General features: G+C 50.0%; 1 protein-coding gene across 7 annotated transcripts in view; it reads right to left on the minus strand.

Moving 5' to 3' along the window:
* The window catches only part of myot (myotilin), a 175,882-nt gene that overhangs the window by 15,676 nt on the left and 139,741 nt on the right, over positions 1-20,465 (minus strand). For all 7 annotated transcript variants that reach the window (XM_038795777.1, XM_038795773.1, XM_038795776.1 and 4 more), the window contains 3 exons: positions 13,077-13,132; positions 10,230-10,359; positions 9,298-9,505 (listed from right to left, as the gene is read on the minus strand). In XM_038795777.1, coding sequence (XP_038651705.1) covers positions 9,298-9,505; positions 10,230-10,359; positions 13,077-13,132 — 394 coding nt within the window. The remainder of the gene's footprint in view (positions 1-9,297; positions 9,506-10,229; positions 10,360-13,076; positions 13,133-20,465) is intronic.

Consider the following 20,465-nt stretch of genomic DNA (forward strand, 5'->3'; position numbering starts at 1 on the left):
AGATCCTTCCTCGCTTCCTTGTAACTATCAAGCGCCCCAACTGAAACTTCACGCCTCATCTTCACATAGACCTCCTTCTTCCTCTTAACAAGAGATTCCACTTCTTTGGTAAACCACGGTTCCCTCGCTCGACCCCTTCCTCCCTGCCTGACTGGTACGTACCAAGAACACGCAATAGCTGTTCCTCGAACAAGCTCCACATACCCAGTGTGCCCAACCCTTGCAGCCTACTTCTCCAACCTACACATCCTAAGTCATGTCTAATGGCATCATAATTGCCCTTCCCCCAGCTGCAACTCTTGCCCTGCGGGGTATACTTATCCCTTTCCATCACTAACGTAAAGGTTACCGAATTGTGGTCACTGTCTCCAAAGTGCTCACCTACCTCCAGATCTAATACCTGGCCTGGTTCATTACCCAAAACCAAATCCAATGTGGCCTTGCCTCTTGTTGGCCTGTCAACATATTGTGTCAGGAAACCCTCCTGCACATATTGTACAAAGAACGACCCATCTAATGTACTCAAACTATATCTTTTCCAGTCAATATTTGGAAAGTTAAAGTCTCCCATAACAACTACCCTGTTACTTTCGCTCTTTTCTAGAATCATCTTCGCCACCCTTTCCTCTACATCCCTAGAACTATTAGGTGGCCTATAGAAAACTCCCAACAGGGTGACCTCTCCTTTCCTGTTTCTAACCTCAGCCCATACTACCTCGGAAGAAGAGTCCCCATCTAGCATCCTTTCCGCCACCGTAATACTGTCCTTGACTAGCAGCGCCACACCTCCCCCTCTTTTTCCCCCTTCTCTGAGCTTACTAAAACACCTAAACCCCGGAACCTGCAACAACCATTCCTGTCCCTGCTCTATCCATGTCTCTGAAATGGCCACAACATCGAAGTCCCAGGTACCAACCCATGCTGCCAGTTCCCCTACCTTATTTCGTATACTCCTGGCATTGAAGTAGACACACTTCAAACCACCTACCTGAACACTGGCACCCTCCTGCGAAGTCAAATCTGTGCTCCTGACCTCTATACTCTCAATCTCCCGTACCCCAAAACTACAATCCAGGTTCCCATGCCCCTGCTGAATTAGTTTAAACCCCCCAAAAGAGCACTAACAAATCTCCCCCCCAGGATATTGGTGCCCCTCAGGTTCAGATGTAGACCATCCTGTGTATAGAGGTCCCACCTTCCCCAGAAAGAGCCCCAGTTATCCAGAAATCTGAATCCCTCCTGCCTGCACCATCCCTGTAGCCACGTGTTTAATTGCTCTCTCTCCCTATTCCTCGTCTCACTATCACGTGGCACGGGCAACAACCCAGAGATAACCCAGTTTAAACTAATTCAGCAGGGGGATGGGAACCTAAATTGTAGTCCCAGTGTACAGGATGTTGAGAGTAGTGAGGTCAGGGATAGGGTTAAAAGTTTGAAAGAGGGCACCGGCAAGCAGGATGCTGGTTTGAAGTGTGTCTACTTCAACGCCAGGAGCATCCGGAATAAGGTGGGTGAGCTTGCAGCATAGGTTGGTACCTGGGATCTCGATGTTGTGGCGATTTCGGAGACATGGGTAGAGCAGGGACAGGAATGGTTGTTGCAGGTTCCAGGATTTAGATGTTTCTGTAAGAACAGAGAAGATGGTAAAAGAGGGGGGGGTGTGGCATTGTTAATCAAGGAAAGTATTACGGCGGTAGAAAGGACGCTTGAGGACTCGTCTACTGAGGCAGTATGGGCCGAGGTTAGGAACAGTAGAGGAGAGGTCACCCTGTTGGGAGTTGTCTATAGACCTCCGAATAGTCCCAGAGATGTAGAGGAAAGGATTGGAAAGATGATTCTTGACAGGAGCGAGAGTAACAGGGTAGTTGTTATGGGGGACTTTAACTTTCCAAATATTGACTGGAAATACTATAGTTCGAGTACTATAGATGGGTCAGTTTTTGTGCAGTGTGTGCAGGAGGGTTTTCTGACACAGTATGTAGACAGGCCAACAAGGGGCGAGGCCACATTGGATTTGGTACTGGGTAATGAACCCGGCCAGGTGTTAGATTTAGATGTAGGTGAGCACTTTGGTGATAGTGATCACAACTCGGTTATGTTTACTTTAGCAATGGGCAGGGATAGGTATATACCGCAAGGCAAGAATTATAGCTGGGGGAAAGGCAATTATGATGCTATTCGGCAAGATTTAGGAGGTATAGGATGGGGAAGGAAACTGCAGGGGATGGGTACAATCAAAATGTGGAGCTTTTTCAAGGAACAGCTACTGCGTGTCCTTGATAAGTATGTACCTGTCAGGCAGGGAGGAAGTTGTCGAGCAAGGGAGCCGTGGTTTACTAAGGAAGTTGAAGCACTTGTCAAGAGGAAGAAGAAGGCTTATGTTAGGATGAGACATGAAGGCTCAGTTAGGGCACTTGAGAGTTACAAGTTAGCCAGGAAGGACCTAAAGGGAGAGTTAAGAAGAGCGAGGAGAGGACACGAAAAGTCGTTGGCGGATAGGATCAAGGAAAACCCTAAGGCTTTCTATAGGTATATCAGGAACAAAAGAATGACTCGAGTAAGATTAGGGCCAATCAAGGATAGTAGTGGAAAGTTGTGTGTGGAATCAGAGGAGATAGGGGAAGCATTAAATGGATATTTTTCGTCAGTGTTTACACTGGAGAAAGACAATGTTGTCGAGGAGAACACTCAGGTTCAGTCGACCAGGCTAGATGGAATTGAGGTTCAAAAGGAGGAGGTGTTAGCAATTTTAGAAAATGTCAAAATAGATAAGTCCCCTGGGCCAGATGGGATTTATCCTAGGATTCTCTGGGAAGCCAGGGAGGAGATTGCAGAGCCTTTGTCCTTGATCTTTATGTCGTCTTTGTCGACAGGAATAGTGCCGGAAGACTGGAGGATAGCAAATGTTGTCCCCTTGTTCAAGAAGGGGAGTAGAGACAACCCTGGTAATTATAGACCTGTGAGCCTTACTTCGGTTGTGGGTAAAATGTTGGAAAAGGTTATAAGAGATAGGGTTTATAATCATCTTGAAAAGAACAAGTTGATTAGCGATACTCAACACGGTTTTGTGAAGGGTAGGTCATGTCTCACAAACCTTATTGAGTTTTTTGAGAAGGTGACCAAACAGGTGGATCAGGGTAAAGCTGTTGATGTGGTGTATATGGATTTCAGTAAGGCGTTTGATAAGGTTCCCCACGGTAGGCTATTGCAGAAAATAAGGAAGTATGGAATTGAAGGTGATTTAGCGGTTTGGATCAGTAATTGGCTAGCTGAAAGAAGACAGAGGGTGGTGGTTGATGGCAAATGTTCATCCTGGAGTTCAGTTACTAGTGGTGTACCGCAAGGATCTGTTTTGGGGCCACTGCTGTTTGTCATTTTTATAAATGACCTGGAAGAGGGTGTAGAAGGATGGGTTAGTAAATTTGCAGATGACACGAAGGTCGGTGGAGTTGTGGATAGTGCTGAAGGATGTTATAGGATACAGAGGGACATAGATAAGCTGCAGAGCTGGGCTGAGAGGTGGCAGATGGAGTTTAATGCGGAAAAGTGTGAGGTGGTTCACTTTGGAAGGAGTAACAGGAATGCAGAGTACTGGGCTAATGGCAAGATTCTTGGTAGTGTAGATGAACAGAGAGATCTCGGCATCCAGGTACATAAATCCCTGAAAGTTGCCACCCAGGTTAATAGGGCTGTTAAGAAGGCATATGGTGTGCTAGCCTTTATAAGCAGGGGGATTGAGTTTCGGAACCACAAGGTCATGCTGCAGCTGTACATAACTCTGGTGCGGCCACACCTGGAGTACTGCGTGCAGTTCTGGTCACCACATTATAGGAAGGATGTGGAAGCTTTGGAAAGGGTTCAGAGGAGATTTACTAGGATGTTGCCTGGTATGGAGGGAAGGTCTTACGAGGAAAGGCTCAGGGAATTGAGGTTGTTTTCGTTAGAGAGGAGAAGGCTGAGAGGTGACTTAATAGAGACATATAAGATAGTCAGAGGGTTAGATAGGATGGACAGTGAGAGTCTTTTTCCTCGGATGGTGATGACCAACACGAGGGGACATAGCTTTAAATTGAGGGGTGGTAGATATAGGACAGATGTCAGAGGCAGTTTCTTTACTCAGAGAGTAGTAGGGGTGTGGAACGCCCTGCCTGCAATAGTAGTAGACTCGCCAACTTTAAGGGCATTTAAGTGGTCACTGGATAGACATATGGATGAAAATGGAATAGTGTAGGTCAGATAGGCTTCAGATGGTTTCACAGGTCGGCGCAACATCGAGGGCCGAAGGGCCCGTACTGCGCTGTAGTGTTCTATGTTCTATGTTCTATATAACAACTCTGTTTGTTCTCGCTCTGAGCTTCCATCCTAGCTCCCTACAGGCCTGCCTGACATCCTTGTCCCCTTTCCTACCTATGTCGTTAGTGCCAATGTGGACTACGACTTGGGGCTGCTCCTCCTCCCCCTTAAGGACCCGGAAAACACGATCCGAGACATCACGTACCCTTGCACCTGGGAGGCAACATACCAAACGTGAGTCTCTCTCGCTCCCACAAAATCTCCTATCTGTGCCCCTGACTATTGAGTCCCCAATTACTAATGCTCTGCTCCTCTCCCCCCTTCCCTTCTGAGCAACAGGTACAGACTCCGTGCTAGAGGCCCGTACCCCATGGCTTACCCCTGGTAAGTCCCCCCCCCCACAAATATCCAAAACGGTATACTTGTTACTCAGGGGAACGACCGCAGGGGGTCCGTGCACTGACTGCTTCTTCCCAGTCCCTCTTACAGTTACCCATCTATCTCCAGTCTTTGGTGTAACTACTTCCCTGAAGCTCCTATCTATGACCCCCTCTGCCTCCCGAATGATCCGAAGTTCATCCAACTCCAGCTCCAGTTCCCTAACTCGGCCTTGGAGGAGCTGGAGATGGCTGCACTTCCTGCAGGTAAAATCAGCAGGGACACTAACGGCATCCCTCACCTCAAAAATCCTGCAGGAGGAACATTGCACTGCCTTCCCTGCCATCCCTCTAAGTTAAAACCAAGTTCTGGTTAACAAATATAAAATAAATAAAAAATAATAAGGATAATTCCTTCTCCCCTGGGTGGGTGAACCTCCAGGAGTCCACCGCTCCCATCTGTTCCATAAAGTGACTGAGTTCCCTTGCCATGCTTGAGGTATTCCCCATTTTGGGGTTTGATCTGTCTGTCAGTGGATCCTGTACACAGTTGAAGTCCCCCCCCCCCCCCCCCCCCCCCCCAATGATTAGCCAGTGCGTCGCTATGTCTGCCATGGTCTTCTTGATGAAGCCCGTATCATCCCAGTTGCGTGCATACACATTAACTAGTACCATCGGTGCCCCATCCAGGGCCCCGCTGACCATGACGTACCATCTCCCTGGATCCGTAACCCTAAACATCGTCCTCTTGCTGACCAGTATTGCCACCCCCCTGGCCCTTGTCCCATAGCAGGAATGGTAGGTTTGTCCCACCCAGCCCTTTCTTACCCGCAGTTGGTCCTGCTCTCTCGGGTGTGTCTCTTGGAGGAAGACTATGTCGGCCCTCATATTTCTGAGGTGGGTGAGGACTCTGGATCTCTTCACTGGGCCGTTGAGTCCCCTTACGTTCCAGGTGACTATCCTGGTGGGGGGCTTCTGCGCCCTCGCTCCTGTGGGATTAGCCATACTTACCTGGTGGACGTGCCCCTGCCCTCCAGGGTTTCCCTTTGTTAGGGGGCCGTCCAGGATGGCCGCTGTCACTGCTCTCTCCATGTGGTCGGGTCTCTGCCTTCCGCGGTTTCCATTTGTCCCGGGGGCATCTGACATGGCCGCCCACTGTGTGTCCGCCACGTGGGTAGTCCCCTGCACTCTGGGGTCTCCCTTCACCCAGAGACCGTACTGGGTGGGTGCTTGCAGCAATTCCTTGTTTCGAGCCCTTGGTTGTGGCACTTTGTAGCCCTATTGCTATTCCTTTTCTAGCCTTGTTTGACCCTCCATCCCTGTGTCCCCCCCACCCCTGGTCTCACCCTCCCTGTGTCTCCCCCTCCCTGGTCCCTCCCTTCTCCCCCCCTCTCTCGTATACTCCTCCTTTGTCCCTCTTTCCCCTGTTCCTATCCCCATTTGCTCTCCCACCTCTGTTAAGTGGTTCCCCCCCAGCCCCTGCCTGGTGCCTTCCCCCCTCCCCCCACCCTGTTGGGGGCGTGCTGCCGTGAAAAAATGGTGAAAAAATTTCTTTCTCTTTAAAAGTTTTCTTTTCAAAGGTTTGTTTTTGCAAAAGGGGAAGTTTTTTTTTCTTTTCCCTCACTCACTCAGAGTCGAGAGAGAGAGAGAGGCTTCACCGGGAGTCCCTCTTTGTTCCTGCCTCGTGGTGGTCGCCATGGTGGGGGTGGGGTGGGGGGGGGGGGGGGGTCGGTCCCTGCTGCTGGCTCAGGTCCTACTGCTGGCTCGGTGCCGCTTTGGTCCCTACCTTAGCCCGGGCCGCTGTTTGTCTTACCCTGCGCTCTCCTGCCGGGGGGAGGGGTTTGTGGGTCGTTCCTGCTGGCTCGGTCCCCGCTTTGGTCCGGGCCAACGCTCAACCTGCCCTGCGCTCTGCTGCCATGCGTGGGGTGTGGGGTGGGGAGGGGGGGGGGGGGGGGGGGGGGGGGCGCCGGTTCACTCCGCTCCTGAGCGCCCAGTTTTCTCGCTCTAATGAGCTTTGGAGTCCGGGTTTTTCTTCGTCCCCACTCTCTTGTTGCGGGGGGGGGGGCAATGGGTGAATTTGCGTGCTTGGCTGGGAGTTCTCGGCGAGGAGTGGGGCGCAACTTTGTTCCCCTTCCAGGAGCTCCTCCACCCGCGACCGTTCTTTTCCCCCGCCCAGAGCACATTTCTAATGTCATTGCTTCGGACAGTTTCCTTACTAAATAAACTGTGGCCGTGATTCAACGCGAGCCTCGTCACACCCGACTTGGTGTCGTGGAGTGGCCATTGAATCTTGCGAGATGCTTCTCGTGAGATTCGCTATACTCATTCACTGGTTGAGATTCAGATAAAGGCTCATTTAAATACGTATTCGCCGGATTCTCCCGGGGTTCGAGATTCACCGGCCGCGCCTGGGAAACCTCGGCAGGACACCATTTAGTTCCAATCCACACAAATGTGGACCAGTAGGTTTTTCCTAGGTCATTGGAGACCCTCAGGTGGTCAGCCATTGCGCAGGTGGTACCCTGGTACTCCTGCTGCTTCCTGAGCACTTTGGCACAGCCAACCCAGCATCTTGGCACTGCCACCGGGGCACCCTGGCAGCGCCAAGGTGCCCAGGACCATGCCAGGGGTCGGACCCAGGGTTGCCTTGCTCATAATGAGGGAGGTCACGAGGACTCTGGAAGAGGTGAAGTGGGGTGGGGGGGATCAGGAGGCCAAGGTGGGGTTGCTGAGGATGGTGGTGGAGGTGGGGGGGGGGGGGGGGGTTCCTCGTCGAGGCCAAAAAAGCTCTGGAAACATTCTGCTAAACCCGCCCAAAGCCAGGCATAGATTTGTTTTGGTTGAATTACGCCCGATGTATCTAACATGGATCTAATATTTTGTTTTCTTCCTGAGACCTAAGCTACATTTAGCGAATGAATCATAAAAGGTAGCATCGGTTGACAGCCAAACTAAATTAGAGGGGTAATTTGAACATAACTCAATGGCTGGGAAACTGGTGGGTTTGAGTGTGCTCTAGTTTTATACTTCATCTTATTTTACTGTCCAGTGAAATCAATAGTGAGTAAAATTTGGGTGTGGTTTGACTCAGCCGCCCAACATGATCTTGTCAGCTTTACTCTGAAAGATATTTAAAATTACTCTGAAAGATATTTTAGAAAATAGAGTTCATTATCTGCTAGATCCAGTGAAGAATTGAGCCATTTCTGGAATATCATTCCCCTATTTCGCTATAGCTCAGACGTGCAAGGCTTCACTGGGGTTTATAAAGTTGGGATTGAACAGCCGTGTGCTTAGAAACAGGGGCCAGCCATTCAGCCACTCGAGCCTGTTCCACGTGCTAGTCAGCAAGCTTATGGCTGATTTGTATCTTAACTCCATTTGCCTAACCAAAGTCCATCAATCTCAATTTTGAAACTTTCAGTTGGTCTGGCTTCAGTGGCTGTTTGGGGAAGAATGTTCCCAAATTCCACTGACACTCTTGTGAGATAAAGTGCTTCCTGCCATTGCTCCTGAATGCTCTGGCTCTACATCTAATCTCATGCTGCCTTAGCTCTTAACTGAGAGGGAGTAGTTTCTCACACTCTACTGTATCAAATCCTTCAATCATCCTGTGTACCTCAATTACATCACCCTTTAATCTTCTCCACTCAAGGTCAGGCCAGTCCTCAAAAATATAACTTTCTAGTCCAGATCTCATTCTGGTGAATCTCTGCTAAGACCCTTCCTGAAGTGAGTGCAGTACACTGAATGCAAGAGGGAAATTGGCGTGAATTTCTACAAGATTGTATAAGTATCCTCACTCGATATTGTTGCCATTTGGGGTCTTTGAATATAGGTGCCTTGAAATTTCACCGTGGGACACCAGCATACAAATAATGACCTCTTTATTCACAATTCCTCCCTTCTTCATTTCAATGAAGGCGTTAATTCATTCTGTGAATATAATGCAATAATGCGGGGGATTGTGTCGGGCTGACGGGAGAGTTGATCACTGGTCACCTGTGCGCCCCCCCCCCCCCCCCCCCCCCCACTTCCGTCAGTTACCTTGACAGAATCAAGTGCCCTTCAGGCACTGAAGTGGCCACCGTCAGGCCTTTCCTGCGATTGATGTCCCCAGTGGCAGAAATTGCACCTGCTAAGGGCTGCCAGCCAATCGGAGGCCAGCAGCTACTCTTTGCTATCAGTGTCAGCAGGAGGGGGTGACGGCTGATGGCAATGCACCCAATAGAAGTCCAGCATCATTGTGGGAGCCCAGACCAAAGGTGAGCAAAGTCGGGATGGGAATCGTGTAGTCGGGGTCACAGGAGAGGGAAGGAATGAGGTCGGAGACAAGGTGAGGCGGTGGCTTTCAGAATCTGGCATCAGGCCTTCCAACCTCTGACTTAAAACGGGGAAGGTTTTGTGCAGTATAAATTTAGGATCTGTAAGTTGAATTATTTTTATTAACATCCACATATATAGGCGATAAATAGGCATGTTGGAAAGGCTAGCTAAACAAATGTCCATTCATAAAGACCCTGACATTGGGAAATTGTCAAACAAGGCAATACTCCATTCAATACAAGAACTACCTAACTGTTTGCAATTAGTTTGTAGAATTTAAGTAATTAAAGAGTACTCTCACCTTCTACTTCAAGGTGTACTGTGAACCTGCACTGGCCAGCGCGATTGGCAGCTACACATTCATACATCCCAGCATCTCTTTCCGTAACTGCATCAATAATGAGTGAGTGTACACCTTTTCCTGACACAAGCATCTTATGACCAATATCTTGTTGAACAGGTTGGCCATTTAAGTGCCACGTAAGTTCTGGAGGAGGTAATCCACTGACCTGGAAATGCAACAATAAATGTGCTAATTAGGGTTCTGAAATACGCAACTTTTTAAATACATGTTTTACAAAGATTTTAGTACCATAATGCAATAATCAGCCGGGCACCAAGTTAAACGATGGGCTGTGCTGGTGGAAAAGTGTTTTTGTAACTTTTAGAAGACATGGTGGGATGGATAACATCTGGAATTATGATTTTTCAGTTTCTTACCTACAATATAAAGAAGAAGCTAGGATGGATAATCTTAGAGAAGCTGATATATAATTTGGATTTTGTACTGACAGCAACAGATAGACAGCAGATAAACTTTAAATTGAAACAGACAAAACTGAAAACACTGAGCAGGTCAGGTAGCATCTGTGGAGACAACTGACACATGGCATGTTAATCTGCAAGATCTTTTGGTTTTGATGAAGGATCTACACCTGAACATTAACTTTACAGAATCAGTCCGCACTGTTGAGTGTTACCAGCAGATTCTATTTTTGATCCAGATTTCCAACATCTGCAATTTTTATTTTCAAATACTGGGGCTGGGGTAAAAGGGCACAACCTAATTCTACAGTTATCAGTTTTAGATTTACACACTAACAGCACAATATATATGAAACAAAAACACAGATTGTCCCACTTGTTTTCTCCATTAGTTTGTCATAAACAAGTGTCCTTTTGCAGTAATTTTTACACAGGGGAATGGAAGATCTTTCAATTGGGATTATGCACCTTGCAATCTATTCTGCAGAGTCCATACTGTTGAATGAACAAGTTCTCATCTGGCTTCTGTAAAAACCGAGGTGGGTAGAGCTTCTCTTGGATCGATGCATTCTCATTTTCAAACTCTCTGATCTTGTGTCTATGGAAAGATTTAATTATTTGCATTATTGTTAATATACTTAAAAATAATGCAATTTTTGAATGATGCCCTGATCGCTCGTCCCCCCCCCCCCCCCCACCGCAGCCTCCAAATCACCCCCATCCGCATCCCACCTCAAAAGGGCAAGACACCCCCAGCCGATTCCCAGCACGGGTAAGATGCCACCTGGGCACCCTGGCTTTGCCCAACCACACAGGGACTCATTATCGCCTGCCCCCCCCCCCCCCCCTCCACCAAGTGCCAATATGCCTGGTCCGTATTTGTGGAAACCAGTAATAAACGGCACTTGCTCCAGATCTCCGAGGTAAAGCCGTTAGATTGCGCGCTTTGGGTAACTCCGGCGCAAACATATTTGAGTGAACTTAACTGTACACTTAAATAATCAAATCTGGATCCTGCACGTTGCGGGCGGGATCCAAATGGCAACGTCTCGTGAGATCTTGAGAGTCGGGCACGACAAGGCCTTTAGATCGCGCCTTAAGTGGTGATGCTGGGACTGAATTGCGTGCAGTTCAAGTTCTTGTTGGGGGCGCTATTTCTGGAGAATTTCTGGACATGCTAATTGGCCAGCACTCTGCCCATGATAATCTAGTGCAATTCTCATTCCTGCCGGCGTCAGATTCTCCGGGGCCAGAACTGGTGCTGGCGAGCTTGAAAAGCTGGAGCTGCTTATAATCACTGCACTCCCCACACACTCTCATTCCAGCCAAGAAGATGGCCCAGAGAAGAACAACACCAGGCATCACGGACACAGAGATCGATACCATGTTGGATGCGATGGAAGAGAGGCAGGACACCCTCTTCCCCAGGGTGGGCAGGTGGTCCCCGCTGAGGCGGTCAGCGTTGTTAGCCTCACTGGCGTGTCATGTCGCAAGGGACAGCCCCTTAGGGCAGCTCGGGTGAGCCACATGTTTCCCCTGGCTTCACTCCTGTCCCTCACTCCTCACCTCACACCCTTACCCTCTTGGAGGCCAATCAAAATCCACCTGCTTGCATCGCCCTCAAATCCCACCTGCACCAAACCCTTACACCTCTATTGTCCTCTTTGTGCAGGTACCTTGCACACACATGCCACCAGCTACTTGCATCCATGCATCTCACAATGTCCTTACGTGCCTCCTCGAAATAGACACCTGTGCCAGCCTAGCCCGCAACTCCCCACTTTCCAACGGCTTATTAAACCTGCTCAAAAGATAAGGAGCCAATTCCACTGGAAACTGTTTATAAAATTCCGCTGGAAAGCTGCCTGGTCCTGGCGCCGTCCCTGATTGCATCATACCCACACATTCCATTACCTCCTGCACTCCCAACAGCTCCTCAATGCCCACCACTTCCCCTCTTCCACCTCCGGGAGCACCAACCCATCCAAAAACTGTCCCATGTCTGCCTCCCCCCACCAACCCCCCTTGGCCCTATAGAGCCCCCGATAAAAGGCCTCAAACGCCTTATTTATTGTCTCATGGCTCCGTCACCAACTCCTGCCTGCCGCCCTCACCTGCCCAATTTCCCTTGTGCTTCCTGCAGCCTTAGCTGATGGGCTAGCAGGTGACTCGCCTTCTCTTTATACTCATACTGTACCCCACCTTAGCCGGTGTGGCTGGTCCACTCCCTTTCCCATTGTCAACCGATCAAACGGCCCCTGCAATTTATTTATTTCCATCAGCAAATCCCGTGACGGGGCCACCAAGTACCTGCGATCCACCTCTACAAAAGCTTCCAGCAACCTCTGCCTCTCCTTCTTCTCAACTGTATCTCTATGGGCCTCTGATCCACCACCTTCAATGCCTCCCAGAACATGTCTTCAGAGGCCTCCTTGTTTTGATTGATCTCCATGTAGTTCTTAATCACCAATGCCACTTTGTCCAAAACGTTTTATCTGCCAAAAGCGCCAAATCCAACCTCCACCTTGGCCTCTGTGCCTGCCCTGTCCTGAACCTCGCGTCCAAATAATGTGGTGCATGGTCCAAAAGTACTACTCCTGCTTACTCAGCCCCCACAACCCCCGGCAGAACTGCCTTAACCTCCACAAAAAGATGGATACAGATGTATACCCAATGAACATGTGAGAAGAAGGAATATTCCCTCTCCCCTGGGTGCGGAAACGTCAGTGGGCTCCTGATTGAGCTTGGCCCTTGATGACACAGCTGGGGTATGAGGGTGTCCAGAGGGGCGGTCTGGATGGGTTCCCAGATGACCAGAGGCCTTCTGAGAACTTAAAGAACACAACTACCACCCAGCAGCGTGAGCAAGCAGGAGCTCTAAGTAGCATTAATGGGTGCGTTTAAAAGACAGACTACAGCGATGAAAATTGAAACAGGCCATACCCAATCCTGAGCGGGCACTCTAAGTCCATGGACTTGGCACCAGGTCACTAGCTGCTACTGCTCCCTGCCCAGGCAGCCATCTCCCAGCAAGCCCGACACTTTTCAATGTTTTTTCAGTGCTTTTTAAAAATATAGCTTCCTGCTCCCCCTCTGTAGCCAACGTTTGTAAATACTTGTCATAATTCACACCTCCGAGTCCTTCGCCTGAGAGGAGAGCAGCATTGCGGCAAGGTGGAATATACTGTGTTCTTTTTATCTTTGATCCTTCAAAAAAATATGGACTGCAAATACTCGATGATCCTGTGCCGAGTTTCAATTCAATCAGTAACAATGGAAAATTAAATTCCCAATAAGAGAAGAGTGTGGCTTTACCTTTCTGCTGGTGATTGACACGCCTGCCATCTTTGGCTGTCTGAACTGTTATGTTGCTGAAATAAAACCAGTTAAATAAATTTGAGATTTTAGTTGAATCTTTTCTTTATACCACAAGCAGAATTTAGAAGATGTTTCTGAAACAGAAGGAAACCTTTAAACCCTTATCTGACCTTACAACAAAGACTACAGTTCAAAGAGTACCTCAATGTCCAGAAACGGATGTCCTGAGGTTGTGAAAAATGTCATAAAATGTAAGTTTTTTCTTTTTATTGGTATTCATCATATGAAAGATTCTGAATTAAACACTTATGGACCTTGAATAATACCAGAATTGTAGAATGGTTAGAGCAGAAGGAGGCCATTCAGCCCATTGAGCTCTTGACAGCTCTCAACAAGAGCAATTTATCTAGTCCCATTCCGCCTTCCTTTCCCCATAGCCCAGCACATAATTTTCCTTCAGCTGCTTATTCAGTTCCCCTTTGAAAATTGCAATTGAATCTTCCTCCACCAGCCTTTCCCGAAGTGCATTTCAAATTATAAACACTCGCTTTGTAAATCAAATTTTTCCTCAAGCAAGCTTTGATTCTTTTGCCAATCACTTTAAATCATGTCCTCTAGTTCTCAATCTTCCTGCCAAGGGGAACCGTTTCTCATTATCTACTCTGTCTACATTCCTCATGATTTTAAATTACCTCGATCAGACCTCCTCTTAACTTTCTCTAAATAAATCTTTATCAGTGTCACAAGTAGGCTTACATTAACACTGCAATGAAGTTGCTGTGAGAATCCCCCAGTCCCCACATTCCGGCGCCTGTTCGGGTACACCGAGGGAGAATTCAGAATGTCCATATTACCTAACAGCACGTCTTTCAGGACTTGTGGGAGGAAACCAGAGCACCCGGAGGAAACCCACGCAGATACAGGGAGAACGTGCAGACTCCGCACAGACAGTGACCCAAGCCGGGATTCGAACCTGGGTCCCTGGCACTGTGAAGCAGCAGTGCTAACCACTGTGCTGCCCATGAGAACAATTCTAGCTTCTGTAATCTATTCATAGAACATAGAGTGCAGAAGGAGGCCATTCGGCCCATCGAGTCTGCACCGACCCACTTAAGCCCTCACTTCCACCCTATCCCCGTAACCCAATAACCCCCCCTAAACTTTTATGGTCACTAAGGGCAATTTATCATGGCCAATCCACCTAACCTGCATGTCTTTGGACTGTGGGAGGAAACCGGAGCACCCGGAGGAAACCCACGCAGACACGGGGAGAACGTGCAGATTCCGCACAGACAGTGACCCAGTGGGGAATCAAACCTGGGACCCTGACACTGTGAAGCCACAGTCCTAGCCACTTGTGCTACCGTGCTGCCCTTCAGCTTCATAGCCAAAGTCTCTCACCCCGAATCACCCCGGAACCATTCTTGTTAATCTTTTCTCATTTATAACTGTACCCTTTTGTGGTGAACGTATTGCATTAACCATTCACCATGTATGTCACGGTATCACGCTGTTGCCCATGTAGGCTCCACCTATGGACCATTGTAAGATATTACCTGGAATGTATCATGTTGGTGCCTTTGTGGCCTTTGTGGGCTCCGCCCCTGGCTCCACCCCTTGAGGGGAGGTACAAAGAGCAGTAGCCCTGAAGGCGGCTCCCACCAACAGATCAGTCGCAGGCAGGCACTGTTCTAGTCGATTAAAGTCACAGTTTACATCCACTCTCTGTTTTGCGTAAATTGATGGTCGCATCACCTTTATTTTATATTGCTTCTCCTTGTTCTATCAAAACGTATTACTTTGCAATTCTCTAACCAAGAAAAGCTAGTCAATTATGAGGCAACTGTAGAAATGTTCCTTGATGGGTGGATTCTATCTGCTCCAACAGAAGTTCAAAATTACCCACTGTATTGTGGGAGCTTTAATCTGTAAGGGTGGGTGGTCATCATTGAGTGCAGGAGCTTAAAACATTAAAAAATGCTGGGAAGCTGATGGGAATCTGCTGGCTTCTGCATTTTACTGAAGCATGTTCATGAGCATGTAGGAAACCCCGCTCGGACAGGCGGGTCTGCTATTAACACATACTAAAAGCCAGTTAAACATCTTTTAGCATGAATTCTGGCTTTAGCTGCCAGTGCTTGAGTTTCCCAGGTTTCTGGGAACAGGCCGGATTGCAATAGCTGAGAGGACAGCAGGGACTGACAGGAGTGTACAATTGGCAGGCTGGAATGCCTTTCAATACAGAAATATGATAGCTGATACTTGGTCTAGGTGAAAGGCTTTTGCTCACAAGATTTGTTCTGAGAGGGCCCTTTCACTGACGGGCAGGTCATGTCTGTGACCTTATTTTGTTTGGAGGCTCAGTTGTAGCTCAGCATGGGATCAGCTTATGCAGCTCTACCTTAAACCCCTGATGAGGAGCTGGAGTAACAGCATCAGCAACACCAATAGCAGCAGCAGCTGCCTTCCCCTCAACTACCTGCCTCTCCACAGGTCAGAGGGGATGGAAACAGAGCATCGGCTCACAAGAGGCGAGACCTCCAACACAGGGGTTACAGGCAGAGGATCATCTTTCTGGCCGTGACTGAGTACCCATGCCATTGGAGGCTCAGACTCTCCATCAGTTCATGGCTGACTATTTCAGCTTCCGAGAAGACGATTTCCTGTCAAGGGAACGAGGTGGGCATGAATTGCCAGCGGCTGTCAACGTCACCACAGTTCTGAATTCCTCTGGCTCCTTCTCAGGATCTAGAAGGGCATCCAGCGAGTAATGGTTGCCAGGGCAACACTTCCCTTGTGATGAGGTCAGTCAGAATGAGAGGGCTCTCAAATTGGCTGATCTCACTGGATTTCCACAGATACAGGGAGTCATTGACTGGTGGCTTAACCAGCAGTATTCGTCAATCAAAAGGGGTTCCACCCCATCTGGTTTGCAATCACTAAATAATTATTATGCGCACGTGCCTGGCATTTCTTTTCAGAAGGACCGAAGAACACTGTGAAACATCTTTGCAACTCCTAAAGTTAATTTTGAGGAAGATTGAACAAATTGACAGACTTCCCCGTGTGAAGGCCCTGTTCAGGTACACAGTGACTTAGCAAGGTAAGTAATTTTTAAAAAATGGCACTGAAGACAAATTTGGGGACAATGAGGGAATTCAGTCCGAGCAAAGCAGAGTGGTCTAATTATGAAGCAAGGTTTCACATTTGGCTGAAAGAGAAAATAAGTAGGAGATGAGGATAAAGTAAATATTTTCCTCAGCATAATGGAGACAGATGTTTTTGAGTTGTTGTCTCATGAATATTGCCAGTGGCATCCCAGTACTAAGGACTATTCTGAAATCATAGAGATTCTGGGCTCATGCTTTTGGGCCAGATACTTTTGATGTCGTGTTTATACAATGTTGTCCAAGAGACCTCAGTTCAATGGAGTATGCTAAATTGATAAAACTCCAATCTTATATTAAGGCATGACTAAAAACGTGATTCCACTGAGATTGCATTCCATGTAATGAAGCAGCTGCCAAATGAGACGATTGCAGATGGCATTTTTGAATTAAAGAATCCCTCATCACCGAGGGTCTGGCGCCATCTTAGAATTCGACCTTCGAAACACATTTGTAGAAGGTGTAAAGAACAACAAAATCCAGGCCAAGCTTTTGAGCAGAGGCTATAAGCTGATGTCGAAGGAGGCATGTGGGGAGGCCACAGGCATGGAAATAGCAGAGATAGTTGCAAATTGTAAGGGAGTTCTTGTCCTCAGCTGGCATGGGAGGTCAGTCAGATTTCAGTGAGATCCATTGCTAAGTTCACAAAAAGGACAAAGTTTCAGAAAAAGGACAAAGGGCACAATTTAATGGCCGTGTGGCACATTAGCGAGAGCGCGACAAGACCGTTGGATTGCGGGAGAAGCCAAAAATGAGTACCGCACCAGGCGCCCATCGGTTTGTGTTCAAACCATGCTCCGTTGGCAAAATCAGAACCCATCGTGGCATAGCGAGAAACCAATAATCACTACTGGGCAGCATGGTAGCACAGTGGTTAGCACTTTTGCTTCACAGCGCCAGGGTCCCAGGTTCGATTCCCCACTGGGTCACTGTCTGTGCAGAGTCTGCGGGCGAAATTCTCCCAAAACGGGAGAAATCGTCAAACTGCCGTAAAACCCGGGCGGGTTTTACGGCATCGCGCCCCTTCCCGACGGGGGACCGATTCTGGTCCCCCGTCGGGGCTAGCAGCCCGACGTCGGAGGCCCCGACAAGTCGGGCTTAACGAAAATCGTTAAGCCCGCTTGTCGGACTTAGCGCCGGCTGACGCGTCATATGACGTCAGCCGCGCATGCGCAGGTGGGAAGACTCCACCCGCGCATGCGCGGGTGACGTCATCGCGTTTTTGCGCGAACCCCGCGCATGCGCGGTCCGGGTTGCCCCTCAGCCGCCCCGCGTATTGATACTGCGGGGCGGCGGAAGGACAAATAGTGCGCGGGCATCGGGCCCGCTGCCCGCGATCGGTGGGCACCGATCGCGGGCCCATGGCACCCTTGGCACGGCCGTGGTACTGCCGTGCCAATCGGTGCCATGGTTATTTTTTTCCAGGTGGTCACGACGTTTTTACGAATGGCAGGACCAGGTGTGTTTGCCGTTCGTAAAAAGGTCGTAAAGGGCTGGGACTTCGGCCCTTCTAACAGCTGTGAATCGCTGCCGGCCGTAAAAAAACGGCGGCAGCGATTCGTGTCGGGATTTCGGCGGGGGGGGGGGAGAATAGCGGGAGGGCGTCAAAAAAGTCGGGAAGGCCCTCCCGCTATTCTCCCACCCGTCGTGGGGGGGGGAGAATTTCGCCCTGCACGTTCTCCCCGTGTCTGCGTGGGTTTCCTCCGGGTGCTCCGGTTTCCTCACACAGTCCAAAGACATGCAGATTAGGTGGATTGGCTATGATAAATTGCCCTTAGTGACCAAAAAGGTTAGGAGGGGTGATTGGGTTATAAGGATCGGGTGGAAGTGAAGGCTTAAGTGTGTCGGTGCAGACTCTATGGGCCGAATGGCCTCCTTCTGCACTGTATGTTGTATGTTCTACTTAAGACCAATCTCCATACAAATAATTGGAGCAAACCCATATCTAATGGCCTCCCATGATCTAACCGCCTCCCCAACAAGTGGTCATGTGGGCATCGATTAGTACTCAATGTGAAGCTTGCGGAAGGGCTGCTGTCATGAACCGAGGAGGTGAGTAACCATTTTCGCTGCCGGGGCCAACGGGGTTGCAACCCTGGTGCTTGGAGGGAGGTGGTGGGAGCCCCAGGGGGTGGGGGTGGGGGGGGGGGGGGGGGTGGTCACATTTGGGATGTCCCACCATTGGTGGTGTGGGTTGGACAGAGCCGGCAGCGGGGTGTCCACTCAAGGCCTTGGTGGGGAGGCGGTGGGGGGGCGGAGATGATGGGTTTCTCATGGCACATGGGTCTGCCATGCCACCCCCTGGATCATGTGGTCCCATTATTGGGGCAACACCACCTCCTCCCTGTCTGCCTTACCGACCACACGTATCTCCCACTGACCGTGGTGGCCTACGCCACGTGGCTGAAGGCGATTGCTAATTGCAATCAGGTTAAGTGAGCACTTCACACCTCCCAAGTGGATTCCTGTGGGTAGGCGTGCCATATTGTCTAGCATCCCACTCTGACCGTGATATCTGGATACTGTGCTTGAACACTGAAGTGGCCAAAGTCTAAACACCCAGGGACTGGGTCCCTGCACCGGGGACGTTTCGGTGACCACAGGGTGGGTGTGTGCACTGGGGAGGGGACCATGCCTGGTCCAGGTAATGTTACTTGCGGGTTTCTGGAGTAGAGGGTGTGGGGTCCGGTGAGCAGTTGCCCCTGCTGCGACTGGGGGTGCCTGAGCAGGGCATGTCAGTGGCCGAGAGGGTGGGGCAGAGGGGAGGAGAGCAATTGGGAATGAAGGGTCCTGGGGTGGAAGGCATCGCTGATTGCCAGTCTCACCCTCTCGAATTCCTTACAGATATTGCAGGGGATCTTACACCCTGCGGAGGCTGCCCTTTTGGTGCTGCCCACAGGCCAGTGGCAGCAGCATCGACAGAGGCTCGAAGCAATGGTCCACGCGCAAGGTCCCGCCTCACACCCTGAGGACCCAGCCGCCTATCAGGCCAGGGAGGGACCCAGAGGGGGAGGCCAGCGACGACCCAGGGTATGCAGGTGTTGCTGGTCTTTTGAACAGATGACGGACAGTGTGTGCCGCAGGACGCTCTGCCTCAACAATGGATGGTGTGGCACCTGTGCTCGGGCAGTCGGACATCCCTGGCCTATTCGAGGACCATCCCAAGATGGCCATATTGCCCTTGGGGGTAAGGGGTACCTGCTGAGGACTTGGCTAAAGACGTCAGTACAGATGCCGGTGACCAATCCATAGACCCGATACAACGAGGCCCATGCGGCCACATGGGCTGTGATTGAGTGCTGTATCAGACTGTTCAGAATGAGGTTCCGATGCCTCGTCTGCTCTGGTGGTGCCCTGCAGTACACTGCCTGGCGGGTTGCCCACTTTGTGGTGGTCGGCTGTGTCCTCCCTGTCCTCCATAACCTCGCACAGCAGCGGGGCGACAAGATGGAGGTGGAGGAGGAACATGTGGCCACCTGAATGGATGAGGAGGAGGATTAGGAGACTCTGGACCAGGAGGGGCTGGAGGATGAGCCCACGGAGGACCCGCAGGACCACCCAGAGACTGGAGGAGAGGTGACAAAGGCGAAGGTCCGGCTAGCCAGAAGGGCCAGGGAGTCCCTTATCCTAATCTGCTTCATATAGGACGTGGTCTCATGCATCATTCCCCCTCCCGCCCCATACCCCAGCCTTCTCATCATTCCCCCCCCCCCCCCCCGTCCCACCCCGGTCCACCCTCCCAGGGTATCTGTCACATCACTCTAGGGCAATGGTACTGTGTCGACACTGTCAGCAGATCACTGTAGGGAGCCGCTGGGGTGGGAGTTGGGGGGGGGGGTGGTGCGATGATAACCCGCGGAGTACTGAGCGCTGGTGCTCCTCAATCAATGCCGCAGTGTGACACCTGCCTGCCTGCTGAGTGCTCGCTCGTACCCATCACCTGCAAGAGGTGTGCCTGTGCCTGGGGGAAGAGGTATCAAGAACCTCTGTGCCTGGGCACTGGGGCACGGGAATTGGTGCTCAGCCCGCGTTATGGAAGAAAGGGCCAGAGGCGTCATATTTCTTGTTAACATTTAATGCTATACATATATACTCCAACTGCCCCAATCCCCTGATGGTGCTGTCCCAACTTCCTCACCCCTCCCACCCCCTCCATGCCCTCTCAGTGATCCTCGGCCTGCTTAGCCTTCCATGCTCTACCATTGTGTCCAGGTGCATC

The sequence above is a fragment of the Scyliorhinus canicula genome, chromosome 4 (assembly GCF_902713615.1).
Source record: "Scyliorhinus canicula chromosome 4, sScyCan1.1, whole genome shotgun sequence".
Lineage (NCBI taxonomy): Eukaryota > Metazoa > Chordata > Chondrichthyes > Carcharhiniformes > Scyliorhinidae > Scyliorhinus > Scyliorhinus canicula.